At 41.6% G+C, this 16298-nt stretch overlaps 1 protein-coding gene across 1 annotated transcript; it reads right to left on the bottom strand.

Annotated features, from left to right (window-relative positions):
- Positions 1–9958: 9958 nt before the first annotated feature.
- LOC125555843 lies at positions 9959–13177 on the bottom strand. The gene is made up of 3 exons (XM_048718670.1): positions 12607–13177; positions 12358–12435; positions 9959–12273 (listed from the first exon to the last, which is right to left on the bottom strand). The coding sequence occupies exon 3, from the start codon at positions 11896–11898 to the stop codon at positions 10948–10950; it is 951 nt and encodes a 316-aa protein (XP_048574627.1). The 5' UTR covers positions 11899–12273; positions 12358–12435; positions 12607–13177; the 3' UTR covers positions 9959–10947.
- Positions 13178–16298: the final 3121 nt, after the last annotated feature.

Raw genomic sequence — 16298 nt, 5'->3', positions numbered from 1 at the left:
CATGGAGAATAAAACAATCCATAATTCAGCACACTACTCATGTGTTTGAATGTAATATAGGACACCTCTGACTACAAGTTCTTCTGGCCAGTCTCTCAGACTCAGCAAAGTGATCCAATAATTTATGAAAACCCACAAATGCAAACAATTAATATCTCACTTAGGTTTACAATTAAAAAAAGGAAGTAAAAAAGAATAGAATGCAAAGAACATAATAGTAGCTAGTGAAGTGCTAACATGAATTAGATAGGCGAAAAACATGCTATGGATTTGTGCCAGCAATAAACAGATGGTTTCTCACATTCAACAAGCATTCCACTATTTCCAATCACAACAATTTCATCACATCACATAAAAAGCTGCTGATGGCACAACAATCATAGAATACAAGGAAAATAATGGATCATAGTAAACTTTAAGTATGGAGTATGTCATAGTACCTGCACCTCGTGGCACATTGGTTGCCTTCTGTGCATCTTTGATCTACAACAATAATCATTACTTAGCATCCCCCCTGTCTAATAGGTGAACAATCAGCGGAAAAGAAAAGAAATTAAGTGCTCTAGATTCTTACCATAGCAGATGGCCATGCAATTGATTTATCCTTAGCATCTGCCATGGTAAGCACATGCCCATACAGATGAGGCAACTGAGTTTCCCTTTTAAACACCGAATAGACGACAATTTCAACAAATTGAGAACCTAGAGGCTCACCCCCACCACAACCTTTGGATTGGTTGTTTGAATTATTCCTTTGGCAACACCAACACTTAAGGGTCTACTTATGCTATATAGTATCACATATCTTCCACCCTATAGGGAAAAATTGTAATTCAGACCATACTTTCATTTTGAAGAAGCAAGTTCAAGTATGCAAATACATATTATTGTGTAGAAAAGCATAGGAAATCCTAGGCAGAAAAACTTAAGTTAATAAAGCATCATATTGACAAGATCTAGTTAAATGAATTATTGTTCAAACTTAAGGCAAATGAATTTTCATTCAAGTTGTATCATAGCATTAAATTCAAATGAAGTTGAATCATAGCATAGCATTAAAGTCAAAAGGAGGGCATAACATCTTCTATGTAGGAAAGAAAGGTTTACCCCTTGTTGCTTGTCAGGTTTCTGTACATTAACAACTCTTCTTCCAATTCCAATAGCATTTGACTCAGCCACGTCCTCCAGAATAGTATTACCTTCTTCAGTATTACTAGCATATCTTGTCCTTATGTTCTACATCAAAATCAAGCATTATAGATGTTACTAAATATAATAAACTATAAAGAAATCATAGCACTACATGTTTCACTATTGCAGAGATAAAATATAGTAGAACTATCGTGTTACCTGTTGTGCTATTGTAGCAGGTGTGCTATTGGGTTGATCTCGTTGCCCTTGTGAAGACAGAAGAAGTTCCCTCATCTCAGCCATTTGCTTCTTCATGTCATCCATTTGTGTCATTTTCTTCTTCATGTCGTCCATTTTTTCTTGCAGATGTTCCACTTTTTGGTCAGATACACGACACGCCTCCATTGCCATTTGAAGATTTGTAGATTTATACTGCTTGGTTCCAAGCAACTCTAGTTCAGATGGAGTTGGACCCAATCCGATAGCACGAACATATCCATTTTTTTCTTTTCCACAAACAAATGCAAACAAATCACCATCCTTAATACCACTGTCCACTAATTCAGGGTGCTTTTCTGCTTCATCTTGAAGTTCTTTCTGTAAATTTCAGAAATGTGTTATGTGTTCCTAGTATTTACTACATAAACAAAAATATGAAAGGCATTGAAAACTTAAAGTGCATATGAACTTACAATTCTTAATGCAGTCCCTTTTTAAGGAAGTCTTCTAATTCGATGTGTATGTGTTTTAATAAACAGTTCATGTCTATGCGGGTGATGATTAAGCACCTCGGTCTATGTCAAGTAACAAAAAGATTAATTTTTTTTTCAAAATGTATAAACATCCAAGTTTACAACAAAGATTGCATGGTTGCATACCATTTCATTGTGAACCCGAGCAAAACTCTTACTTCTAGATGTGTGATTTTGATTATAATTTGCTTGATTTTTTTGCCTCTTATTGAGCGAGCCTACCAAATGGTGTCATCAAATCATGTCAAACAAGTAGAATCATATGTTAATACCAACCTAACAAAGAGCATGCCTTAGCTTTTAGAGTTAACCAAAATGCAACAAGCAACTTCCGTTGGTCAGGATGAAGTCTAGCATCACATGATGTTATAACTTCATCATACGTATATGATTCATCATAATATTCCCTCCTTAGGTCTGATTTGAAGTCTTTCCATTTAATTTGTGTTGTTTTCATATACCATTGGAAAACTCGTTGGTCTAATTCCCAAAACAACTGAAAAATAGGCATTCGAAAAAAGCCATTAGAGAACAATACGACATATACTAAATTGCTAGTCACTCCTAATCATAATAATAAGATACCATCCAGGACATAAGAGCAGTACATAAATGCATTACCTTTGTGTCCATAAAGCAAGTTTTCTCGACAGATCAACCTTCCTCCAATCATAAAATTCAACCAGAAAATCCTTGGTTCTTATTTGTGTCCCAACATAGTTAGCAAACCGTGTAGCAGATTTACCACAAGGCTGACCATACTCATTTATTTCCAACTTGAGTTTAGACTTGTTTTGCCTTCCCCATATGATTTTCATAGCAGTAACTTTCCTAACATCCCTTTCCTGGCCTGATACACAACAAATGCAGAAAACAGGTTTAGTACTATTAGTGCATTATCATTCAATTGGAAGGTTCACAAAGAATGCACAAACTAGCTTCAAAGCAATGCAAGGTACACGTATCAAAGTCAAGAAGAATACCTTCAGGTTCATTCACTACAACCTCGGGTTCGGTTATTATTTTAGTAGTTAATCTTGAAGTAGACCGCAATTGTCGTTCAGGAGCTTGAGTTTGTGAAACACGAGTTTGCTGTTGTCTCTACAATTACAACATAAATAAGTGTTAACTATTCTAAATGGGATAGCCATATCAATGTTCAGTTTTTCATAGCATGCAAACATGTCATTCTGCATGTGCAAAGATATGCATTACTCAAAGCAATACCTTTTTATTCTTTCAAGGAGCAGGTAGGCCTTCTGACTCATATGCATCTGCTAGACCTTTCAGATTCAATGTTCTCTTCATGTTCTCGTTTTGTTTTCTAAGTACTTCAACTACAGTTTTGTTCTTTTCGAGTTCATATTCAGGGATTCTTTCTGCGCTTCTTGCTGCGATTGCCATTTTTGCTCCTGCTCTTGTAAGTGTTTACAAATGAGTTAGTAGTCTATACAACAATCAAGTATTTGAACTAAGATCACAACCAAATTTTACACAACTACCAAATAAAATGTAGAAAATCATTATCACACTTACTTCCTCTTTGGTGCAGCAACAATTATTCCATCTATACCAGTCCTTACATGAGAAAATTTGGTATAATCAATGTCGGGATCAACATCTCTGTGTAGATCAATTAAAGACCCCTTATTAGCATTTTCAAGAACTACATTTTTATCATCATCATCCATATTTTCTTCATCAACAACAGCCATAGAGTACATGCCATGTGGTTTATTGTTCTGGACAACTGCACACCAACCTTCATTATCAACCTATGGAACATAGAAAATTTGTGTGGCTTGTAATGCTAAGATGAAAGGTTCATCTGATAACTTATCACTGCTACTGAATAAATGGTTGAAGTTAATAGTTGTAACCCCAAACTGATCGGTTTTTACGATTGTCTTGTTCACGATTGTCAGCCCAATCACATCGAAATAACACCATATATCCTTTTTGGCGGTAGTTTAGCTCAACTATCTCTAATAATGCCATAATATATCTCTACTCCTCCTGAATTTTGTGCAGCTATAGCTACTCCACTATTTTGAATAGGTCAACCATCATCACTTGAGTGTGTATGGAAATCAAACCCATTAGTAGTATAGCTGTTAAATTTTCTAGCAATCATGAAAGGCTCTTGGGCTAAAATTTGCATTTCTTCTGATACTTCTACACCTCTTTCAACTAATGTCAACATGATTAATGTTCAGCACAATAGGTCAAGTCTTGGGCTAGAATTTTTGTTAGATACAACAGGTCAACATGATTAATGTTCAGCACAATAGGTCAAGTCATGTCCTACTTACATGTTGTCGAAACCACTCATGAAATTTCTTATGTTGCATAGTATTGATTGCTTTTTCATTGGGAAGACCAATTGAGGATAGGTGCTCGCGGTGCTTCCTATAATTGTGTATCAAATTAACTATTGTAAGAAAGATAAGAAAGGAAGAGATAATATTACTACAGCATGGGAAGCTTACTTCACATAAGGTTCTATTTCATTGTGGTTGAACAAGACATATCTATGTGCTTGGATCCAAGAATTGGTTGATAATGATGCAATGCTACCCAAACCTTGCCCCTTGTGGCAGAAGTATGGATTGGTACTGGAGGTTTCATTATTCAGCACCTCAACATTATTATCTTGCCGGGTGAACCTAGTCTCACACCCTTTTAGATAGCGAGAACAATATGTAAGGCTCTCATCAAACAAGTAACCCTCAGCGATTGATCCTTCACGGTGGCTTCTAGTGCGAACATGTCCTTTGCAGTGCCCCAAATACCTACATACTACAAATTGTAAGCCTATTTGCAAAATTCATTTGTAAAAAAATGTTGCTATTAGATTTTGTTTAGAAGATCACCTTTCACTTCTAGGAAAAGGCCAACTAGTGGCGCACCTGTTTTGCCTACTAATCGCGAACTACAGGTGCACCACTAGTATCACACCATTAGTATTTGGTATACTAATGGGGCACCATGCAGTGCGCCATTAGTATAGCCAACGGTGCGCCATTAGTATGCCTCCCAGGGGGCCATATTTACCCATGTGCTTTGGCATACTAATGGCGCACTAGTGGATGATGTGCCATTAGAGTCCTTTTTGCAATGCGCCATTAGTGTGCTGAGTGGTGCGCCACTAGTATGAATATTAGGGATTATTTTTTCCTTTTCTGATATTAGCACAGGTTACAAAACATATTACTGCACATAATATAGAGAGCACAACATATAAATAGCAGATTCATCGAATACAATAAAAGATTAGTCTCCGAATACAATTCATCATATTAGTCTCTGAATTCAAAAGACCGAACAAAGATAGAACATTACAAGTCTTGAGACCGTGAGTAGCGAGTTTGTTAGAAGTAATACTAATCCTAACAAGTCCTACTAATCATCATCATACAACTTCTACTCGTTATTAATAACAAGTCATACGATCATCATCTTGATAGTCATCGAACCAACCCTACTTAATTGTTCTTAGCACATGATCATCAGTATTAGGCAGGACCTAAATACCCTATTTAAGGTAAAATAGCATAAAACAATATAGACCCTGACTCTCCATTATGGAGAATGGAGATCATCCTGTCTCCAATTCTTGCGCGTCGCTTCCTTTTGCTTCCAAGAACCTCCTTACGACTGTCCATACATTTTTCCATCATTTGATTTGCATGTCTCCATTTCTTTTAGAAATCTGGTATGGACAGTTGAGATTGGTAGGATGACCTGGCTCTATGTTCAAAACATTAAGGCTACCTTTGTGATACATCAAATGAGGCACACAATTCTCTAGGATTATCTGTTGAAAAACATAGTAATAACTTCATAGTTAGCAATGATGTACTAGTTTTAGAAGTATGCAAAAGATGCACGGATGTCGTAATAGTAAAAAATCTTACCAGTGTATCTCCATGGTAGTTACCGTAGTTGAACACAGGCACTAGTGGCACGTATTGACCATAATTTTGAGGAGTTTGATTGTAGATATTGTAATTCTCAATGTCAGTACAAAATCCGACCAGATGATTTTTCTCCTTCTAAGTTAATTCGGAGCCATCAGTGTAGTGGGTTTTGTCTACCATCTCCCATACATTCTTTGAACAATGAAAATAAGTTGTCAATGGAAATAAGCTGTCAACTATTTTGAAATAAAAAATATAAATTAGCTAATAACTATGTTTGAGAAACTCACATAGCGGTAGAATTGGAGGCATATCAACAAGGACCCAAATGTCCATATTGTCTTGCTCGATTTTAGGATCACCAAGATCCATGGTGACAAGCATACCCTCATTAAAACCATACATCTTGCAAAATGCTTCCCAATTTTTGCAACCAAAATGGGTTATGCTCCCAGAATTATACAGATTTATTTCAAAATCCACATCATGATGAGTCCTTAGATGAATTTTCTTTGTTTCAGAATTTTCATGGTCTTCAAAATCCATCCTCTCCAAGACATAGCGTCTTGCATGGCATGGGATAAGCTATACTCGAATTGTAAAAGATGAAAATTACACGTTGAAATAGTTGAAGTCATGCTTAATTATGAAAATAACACTTGTCGTCGTTGTGTACCGTTTCAACTTCGAAGGTCTCCTCGAGCTTAATGCTGAAGCGCCGATCATCGTCCAGATGAGGCATGTCGCACAGACCTCGATCATCGTGGCACCAGCCGCACTCCCCCAGGAGACTTTTGTCATTCGATGACGACATATCCTATGTTCATAATTCAAAACTACATCATCTCTTGCGTTGGGTCCAATAAGATAATCCATAGTGTGGTGAAAACACGCCCTTCGAACTGGTTTGAGCTATTGGTGGATGGAGATGGTCTAAAATTTTCAGTAGTAAGAAGTTAAGTGGTAATTTTGAGAGCAAATGGTTAGGATGAGTGGTTCCTCTTTCTTGTTTAGCTTTACAATAGAATATTGTTAGTCATGCACACTTGTGCATTTTCAGCCAAGCCTGGTGGAGTTGGCCTAAAAACATTTCTTTCTTTAAGCCTGCTACATCCATCTCAAGTATTTATGGTCAAGGGTTAGCAGGGCCATCCAAATAGAATATGTGGTATGGGCTTTTTTAGTAGGTCATCCTACCAGATTAGGGTTTATCGATGATGAGCAACTGACATTAGTAATAACTATGAGTTCATATCACACTTCTATATGTATAACACAAGAGGCAGTTGATCCTACTTAATTAAGTACTAAGATACCCCGGCCCATGCATTAGTCGCAACTACCCCATATGTCCTATTTTTAGCAAAGTCATGCTAAAATTCACGAAAAATTTCAGCATGACCTTTGCTGAAAATAGGACAAATGGTGTACCCGAATTTGCCGGAACGGAAGTTAATCGACATTCCAGCAAACTCAAGGGCCTCTCGGGGTACCTGCAAAATCATCACGACACGATGGTCGGAGACATGACCTTTGCTGAAAATTGTTTTCTGTAAAAGATGATCATGCCAGCCAGCCAGGCAGGTGATTGTCACTCAAATTAAGCTGGGCTTAGACTGACTGAAGCATCTGTCTTCCTTCCTCCCTTTCTTTTTCTCTCTTCCTTTCACATTAACTTTACTTTCCAAAGGAAATAAAAATACAATGCATACATAGATACTAAAGCAGGTAGATAGATAGTGAGATAGATGAGCATGTTCAGTTTACAAGAATGAATATAAACAAGCAAAGAATGCATGCATGCATATCAAGCCTGCCTTGACAAATCTACCAAGCCTGCCTAAAGCATGTCTGCATGATGGGTATCACACTATCAGTTACTACGAATTAATTACTAGTCATGCCAAATAAGATACTCCTCCACATCATCATATAAAAAATGACCAATCAGCACATGCATCAATATGCTCCTCTCCTCTGCTATTACTTCTCTGCTGCTACAAACATAACCACAACAACAATAACAACTAGTCTCATTCACCACACAATTCAACCAGACAACATAGACAGACTTTCAGGGATGGTTTGATTACAAGAAAAATCAAGCTTGCAGATTTAAAATATGGTTTGACACAAGGCATGTTTGCTTATTTCAAGATATTGAACAACCTTCATTTGATACAAGGCAGATAACTTTTAAGCTATGTCACTGAAGAATAAGGACGCCAAACAGAATATAGTCAGCAGCATATTATATTATGCTCTAGTGTAGCAGAAAATTTACATCAGACCAATTAGGGTCATTTTTCAAACTCCTGAGCTTGCAACTTTGCACCCCCTTCCTAATAGACTAGACGTACTGATTAAATCTTACACCCTATCCATCGAGTTTCACACTGACAGAAAGAACATCACATTTATCATCAAATGCTAAGCTAACATCATTCAAGCGCTTCAATTGACAAATTTGCATAGCGGAGGAGCTCACCGTCCGATGATGAGGCAGAGGAAGGTCAACAGCGGCCGGCGTTGAAGAGGGGGGCATCGTCGAGGAGGGCGGTGAAGAGGGGGGCGTCAGCGTCTCGCCTGGATGCTCTGCACGACGGGGGAGGGGGCGGCGTCCGGAGGCAGAGGAGATGGTGGGCACGGCCCTGAACTCGGGGTTGTCGGTGGAGGAGGAGATGGTGCAGGGAGCCGGCTGCAGGCGGAGTCGTCGGCGGCGGGGCTGGATTTGGGGGTGGGGGAGGAGGAAGGCGGCGGCTGGGCTGGGTTGGGGGTGGGGGAGGAGGAAGGCGGCGGTGGCGGTCTGGTGGGGGTCGGAGGTGTCGGGGGTGGGGGGGCGACGGGCATCGAGGCGCCGGGGTGTTGGGGCGGTGGTGGTCGGGTGCGGCGGGGGCAGCGAGCACGGCCGGGGACTCCGAGCACGGGGGCGCGTGGGCGGCAGCGGCGCAGTGGGTCAGAAAGGGGAAGAATTGAAATGGGATTGGGGATTTTAGTGTGGGGAGGCTTAGCAATGGTGCACCCCCTAGCGGTGCGCCATTAGAAATTATTATTTTTGGATAGCAATGGCGCATCACCTAGAGGTGCGCCATTAGTAATCTTTTTTTTGGATAGCAATGGCGCACCCCTTAGCAGTGCGCCATTAGTAAAAAAAATTAGATAGCAATGGCGCACCAGCCAGCGGTGCGCCATAAGTAATTTTTTTAATTATTATTTTTTGTTGCATCTAATAATTTTTTACAAAATAAATATGAATATGAAACAGTAATAATTTTTTTATAAAAACAGTAATAAATTTTTTAAATATATCATCAAATTTCTTATTTGAAAATATTTATGAATATAAAAAATATCATCAAATTTGTTATTTGAAAATATCATCAAATTTGTTATTTGAAAATTTAATCAAATTTGTTTTTTTTGGATTTTTAGTTGCATTCATTTGTGACGGTGGAGCGGGGGAGGGTGTGGGGGGTCGTCGGCGGCGGTGGAGCAAGGGAGGGTGTAGGGGGTCATCGGCGGCGGTGGAGCGGGGGAGGGTGCGGTGGGTCGTCGGCGGCGGTGGAGCGGGGGAGGGTGCGGGGGTCGTCGGCGGCGGTGGAGCGGGGGAGGGTGCGGGGGTGTCTCGGCGGCGGTGGAGCGGGGGAGGGTGCGGGGGTGTCTCGGGGGGGGAGCGGGGGAGGGTGCGGGGGTGCTTGGCGGCGGTGGAGCGGTGGAGGGTGGTGGGTGTCGGGCGTGGAGCGGGGGAGGGTGCGGGGGTTCGGCGGCGGTGGAGCGGGGGAGGGTGCGGTGGGTGCGTCGGCGGCGGTGGAGCGGGGGAGGGTGCGGGGGTGTCGTCGGCGGCGGTGGAGCGGGGAGGGTGCGGGGGTCGTCGGCGGCGGTGGAGCGGGGGAGGGTGCGGTGGGTCGTCGGCGGTGGAGCGGGGGAGGGTGCGGGGGGTCATCGGCGGCAGGGGAGGGTGCGGGGGAGGGGGGGGTCGTTGGCGGTGGGGGAGGGTACGGGGGGTGCTCGGTGGCTGTGGAGCGGGGGAGGGTGCGGGGGGTGCTTGTGGTGCGCCATTAGTAGTTTTGCAAAAAAAATATAGTAGTGGCGCACTGTGTGGCAGGTGCGCCATTAGTGTCTATCACATTAATGGCGCACCAACACATGGTGCGCCACTGCTATATAGTAGTGGTGCACCACATGTCTGGTGCGCCATTAGTGGCCATATCATCTATAGCCTTTTTCCTAGTAGTGTTTCTACCGACCACATGTTTCGGAAGTGTACTGGACCACCAATTCTAACTTGGGCAGGCAGATGCACCATCAAGTGGACCATGACATCAAAAAAACTTGGCAGGAATATAGTTTCATGTATGGTTAAGGTCTCAGCTATTTCAGCCTCTAGGATTTGCATATCAATGATGCGGATAACAGGTGAGCAAATCTTCTTGAAGAAGTTACTAACACGAGTCAATGCAGCACATACTCTTGTTGGCAGTATTTTTCGAATCGCAAGAGGAAGTAGGTGTTGCAATAGAATGTGATTATCATGGCTCTTAAGTCCAAAAATCTTCTTCTCAGCAACATGGATATAACATCGTATATCAGCTGCAAAGCCTTGTGGAAACTTGACTCCCATCAGGACTTGGAGAAAATGTTTCATCTGCTCAGGTGTCAAAGTATATTGTGCTGGAGGTATAGACAATTTACCCTCTTCTACTTCAACAGGATGAAGGTGCCCCATAATACCCAAAGCTTGGATGTCTAGGCGAGAATTTGCGTTATCCTTTGATTTTCCCTCAAGGCCCAGAATTGTGTTAACTATGTTATCACATACATTTTTTCTATATGCATAACATCAAAATTATGACGCAACATCAGATCTTTCCAATAGGGCGACTTAAACCACACAGATCTTCTTTTATAAAGGGGAGGCATTTCGCCTTCTTTGCGTTTTCTCTTTGATGTTTTCCTAGCAGTTGGATCTTTTCCAAAGGATGTTTCAAGATTTGCTGTCAAATCATCAATTTCCTCACCGGTAAGAGGTATAGGCGTAGTCCTATGCTCTGACTTGCCATCAAATAACTTTTCATCTGACCTAAACTTATGGTTGGATAATAAGAATCTACGATGTCCCATATAACAATATTTGCTGCCCTTCTTTAATTGTAGAGAACAAGTGAGTGAATGGCACTCCGGACAAAGGATGGTGCAAAGGATGGCAGCATGAAGATCAAATATTTTAGACCTGGAAAGTCATGTATGGTGCAAAGGATGGCAGCATGAAGATCAAATATTTTAGACTTAGAAGCATCAAATGTCTTTACACCATGGTAGTACATATCTACTAGATTGTCTACTAAAGGCTCAAGGTAGACATCCATATCGCCACCAGGTGCCTTAGGGCCTGGAATGAGCAAAGAAAGGATGAAATTAGGCCGCTTCATGCACATCCAAGGAGGAAGGTTGTATGGAATCAAAAAGACTGGCCAGATACTGTAGGTACTCCTTGTCATCCTAAATGGATTAAAGCCATCTATTGTTGCAGCCAACCTAAAATTGCGACTGTCATTACCAATTAGTGGATGTTTGGAATCAAAATCCTTCCAGAAAATAGCATCCGCTGGGCACCTAATTAGACCATCTTTGGTACGTTGTTCATCATGCCACCTCATGTCAGTTGCAGTTTTAGAGGACACAAAATACCTTTGAAGCCTTTTTTTAATAGGAAAATAGCGAAGAACCTTTTTAGGAACCCTATGTACCCTTTTCCCATCAGGACTCTTCTTTTCTGATTTCCACCTTGAAGTTTTACACTTTGGACACTGATTATCCTTATCAAATCCATTTTTGAATAGTACAAAATCATTTTCACACCCATGAATATTTACATACCCAAGCCCAATAGATTTAACTATTTTCTTAGCTTCATTGAATTTTTTGGGAAGTACTGAACCTTTGGGGAATGCATCGCTAAGTAACTCAAGCACCATGTCAAAACTTTTGTCACTCCATCGCCCAAGAAGTTTGATGTGGGGCAATTTGACAACAAAACACAATTTTAAGAAGTTTTTACACCCAGGGTATAGCTCTGTGTTGTCATCATCAACCATCTTCAAATAAGCCTTGGTATCAGCATCAACATGGGGGTTGTTACTGTCCTCATTGTTCTCTTCCAACACCCCCCATCATCTAGTCCACAAGCTATGTCTCGCAAGAAATCAGCTAATTCATTATCTGCCGATGAAGTCTCTGCTTCTACCCCCTCAATATTTGGGCAAGAGTGGCTAGATTCTCCATGAAACAACCATGTATGATACCCCTCCATGAAACCCGTACATATCAAATCGTCACGTACTTCAGTTGCTACTCTCCATTTAGAGTTCAAACACATCTTGCAAGGACACAAGATTTTGTTTCTATTTGTTGAATTAATAAAATCAAACTCTATAAACTTGTCTACCCCCTGTACATACTCAATTGTGTGCCTACATGTAATTTTTTTGGATATCAGAACAGTTCATGACATAATTATAGCGCTTATGAGTTGGAGAAAAGCAAATTTGATGTACCTAGGCTGAGACAACCATGTTTTGTCCATGATGCACCCTTAATATCAAATTTTCCAACTAATCTGTATTTGGCCAGTCCTGCAGTGTTAGCTTTGCATCAGTGACGCTACATTCATTGTTCAAGCAACAATAGAAATATCAAACTATCATTATTCAAGCAACAGAAACAACTACATACGGTTCATGTTCAGTAATAAACAAGCAGACAATAGTATATAGAACGAAATCACAAGAGGAGCTAATGCTTACCTCATGGAACAGAGTATGGATGGGGATGAATCTTGTGCAGAAATCGTAAGCAACGGCGGCTTGCTTTGGGAGAGGCGCAGGTCGCAGGTCGAAGACCGACGACGCCTAGGACGTTCTGAGGTGGCTGGAAGTTGGGGGTGAGCGCCGGCTAGATGTGGGGGACGCTAGGACGGCGCATTCGATGTAGGGCTAGAGCCCAGGGGAGGCCAGGCGTCGGGCTAGAGCTCCACGGCGGCTGGGCGTCGGGGTGGCACTCGACGGCGGCTGGGCGTTGGTGTGGTGCTCGACGGCGGCTAGGCGTCGGGGTGGAGCTCGACGCCGGCTGGGAGATGGGGTGGAGCTCGACGGCTGCTGGGCAACGGGGTGGAGCTAGATGGTGGGTGGGCGACGGGGTGGAGCACGACGGCGGCTGGGGCTACGGGGTGGAGTGCGAGGACGCAAGGACAGCGGCTGGGGCATCGGGGTGGAGCACGAGAACGGCGATGATGGTGGATCGACCGTGAGGGCGGCGGCGGCAGGCACGGGTAGGGTTATGGAGTTGCGTTTTTTATTGAGGTAGGAGCTGGCTAGATTTGGGGATATTTTGCACGGGCACGCCAAAAATTTCGCCTCCTCGCGCCAAGTTTGTAACCTCCGGTTGATTGACACGTGTCAACCTACGCCAACACTTAATCCATGCACATACACCCTACATATGCCGACACATTTGATGTCGCTAAGTGCATATCTACGCCAACAGATAAACTGTCAATCGCCACACATGTGCCGACACATGATGTGTGGTTAGGAAAACGCCGACTGATACATTGTGGCTTTGTGGTTGCTGACACTTACTGTGTCCACATTGATTTATCTTCGCCGACACATGATGTGAAGACATAACTTAAAAGATACGCCAACAGTTATTTTGTGGACATCAGTAGACCTTTGCCCACAGAATTGTGTCACCTAAGCTCCACCGTGGTGTAGTGTTTCCACTCAAAACATTAATCTCTTCTATCACATGAACTTTTTTATTAGTAGATCTTTCGGTGTGCCATTGAGAATAATTAACCATAATATTATCTAGGAGTTTAGTAGCTTCTCCTAAAGTGATTTCCATAAAAGTGCCTCCCACGGCCAAATCTAAAATATTTCTAGAAGCAAAATTCAATCCAGCATAAAAATTATGTATAATCATCCATAAATTCAAACCATGTGTAGGGAAAATACGCATCATTAATTTCATCCTCTCCCATGATTGTGCAACATGCTCATGATCAAGTTGCTTAAAGTTCATAATATCATTTCTAAGGGAGATGATCTTAGCGGGAGGGAAATACATAGAGATAAAAGCATCTTTGCACTTATTCCATGAATCAATACGATTTTTAGGCAAAGAAGAGAACCAAGTTTTAGCACGATCTCTAAGTGAAAACGAAAATAGCTTCAATTTAATAATATCATTATCCACATCTTTCTTATTTTGCATATCACATAAATCAACAAAGCTATTTATTTGGGTAGCAGCATCTTCACTAGGAAGGCCGGCAAATTGATCTTTCATGACAAGATTCAACAAAGTAGTATTAATTTCACAAGATTCAGCATCGGTAAGAGGAGCAATTGGAGTGCTAATAAAATCATTGTTTTTTGTATTGGAAAAGTCACATAATTTAGTATTATCTTGAGCCATCGTGACAAACAATCAATCCAACAAACAATCACACAAGAGGCAAGCGAAAAGAGATGAATGGAAAAAGGACAAACGGAAAAGAGGCAAATAAAACGGCAAGGGTGAAGTGGTGGAGAGGAAAACGAGAGGCCAATGGGAAATAATGTAATGTGAGGGATAAGAGTTTGTGATGGGTACTTGGTATGTCTTGACATGGCGTAGATCTCCCCGGCAATGGCGCCAGAAATCCTTCTTGCTACCTCTTGAGCATGCGTTGGTTTTCCCTTGAAGAGGAAATGGTAATGTAGCAAAGTAGCATAAGTATTTCCCTCAGTTTTTGAGAACCAAGGTATCAATCGAGTAGGAGACTACACGCAAGTCACCTAGTACCTGCACAACAAACAAGAACCTCGCAACCAACGTGATAAATGGGTTGTCAATCCCCTCATGGTCACTTACGAAAGTGAGATCTGATAGAGATAATAAGATAAATATTTTTGGTATTTTTGTTGTATAGATTGAAAAGTAAAGATTGCAAAATAAATAGTAAACTAGAATTGTAGATCGGAAACTTATATGATGTAAACTAGACCCGGGGGCCATAGATTTCTCTAGTGGCTTCTCTCAAGATAGCATATATTATGGTGGGTGAACAAATTACTGCCGAGCAATTGATAGAAAAGCGCATAGTTATGATGATATATAGGCATGATCATGAACATAGGCATCATGTCCGTGTCAAGTAGACCGATGATTCTGCATCTACTACTATTACTCCACACATCAACCGCTATCCAGCATGCATCTAGAGTATTAAGTTCAAAAGAACAGAGTAACGCATTAGGCAAGATGCCATGATGCAGAGGGATAAACTCAAGCAATATGATATAAACCCCATATTTTTATCCTCTATGGAAACAATACAATACATGTCGGTTCCCTTTCTGTCACTGGGATCAAGCACCGCAATATCAAGCCCAAAGCTAAGCACTTCTCCCATTGCAAGAAAGATCAATCTAGTAGGCCAAACCAAACTGATAATTTGAAGAGACTTGCAAAGATATCAAATCATGCATATAAGAATTCAAAGAGGAATCAAATATTGTTCATAGATCATCTTAATTATAAACCCACAATTCATCAGATCTCGGAAAACACACCGCAAAAAGAATTACATCGAATAGATCTCCAAGAACATCGAGGAGAACTTTGTACTGAGATCGAAAGAGAGAGAAGAAGCTATCTAGCTAATAACAATGGACCCGAAGGTCTGTGGTAAACTACTCACACATCATCGGAGAGGCTATGGTGTTGATGTAGAAGCCCTCCGTGATCGAATCCCCCTTCGGCAGATCGCCGGAAAAGGTCCGCAGATGGGATCTCACGGGTACAGATGGTTGGCCGTGGAAAAGTGGTTCCATGGCTTCCTTTGATGTTTTCAGGGTATAAGAGTATATATAGGTGAAAGAAGTAGGTCGGTGGAGCTGCAAGGGGCCTACGAGGGTGGGGGGCTCGCCTGGCCCCCCTAGGTGCGCCGCCCTACCTCGTGGCCGCCTCGCTGCTTCCTTGACGTCCACTCCAAGTCTCCTGGATTGCGTTTGTTCCAAAAAAGATCCTCGCGAAGGTTTCATTCCGTTTGATATTCCTTTTCTGCGAAACACTAAAATTGGAAAAAACTGCAATTTGCACTGGGCCTTCGGTTAATAGGTTAGTCCCAAAAATAATATAAAAGTGTATAATAAAGTTCATAAACATCCAAAACAAATAATATAATAGCATGGAACAATAAAAAATTATAGATACGTTGGAGACGTATCGCTTCCACAGCCGGAGGCGGAGTTCCACACTGACTCCGATGACCACTTCAGCGACGAATTCGACAACCACTCGGGCGATGACTCCAACGACCACTCCGGCGATGACTCCGACAATGACAGACAGCTGGTTAGTCATATATACCCATTTATGTGTCAAATAGATCATAGGGTTTCTCTGGTTACTCCCGCCTCCCCCTTTTTGGAATAGAAATCCTATGGTT

The sequence above is a fragment of the Triticum urartu genome, chromosome 5, assembly GCF_003073215.2.
Source record: "Triticum urartu cultivar G1812 chromosome 5, Tu2.1, whole genome shotgun sequence".
In the NCBI taxonomy this organism is placed as follows: domain Eukaryota; kingdom Viridiplantae; phylum Streptophyta; class Magnoliopsida; order Poales; family Poaceae; genus Triticum; species Triticum urartu.
The sequence above is the reverse complement of the archived record's forward strand: the minus strand, read 5'-3'. Positions and strand labels throughout refer to the sequence as shown.

What these genes read in the sequence shown, in the direction of transcription:
- LOC125555843 (XM_048718670.1), bottom strand. Translation starts at nt 11,898, where the DNA reads ATGGTTGATGATGACAACACAGAGCTATACCCTGGGTGTAAAAACTTC.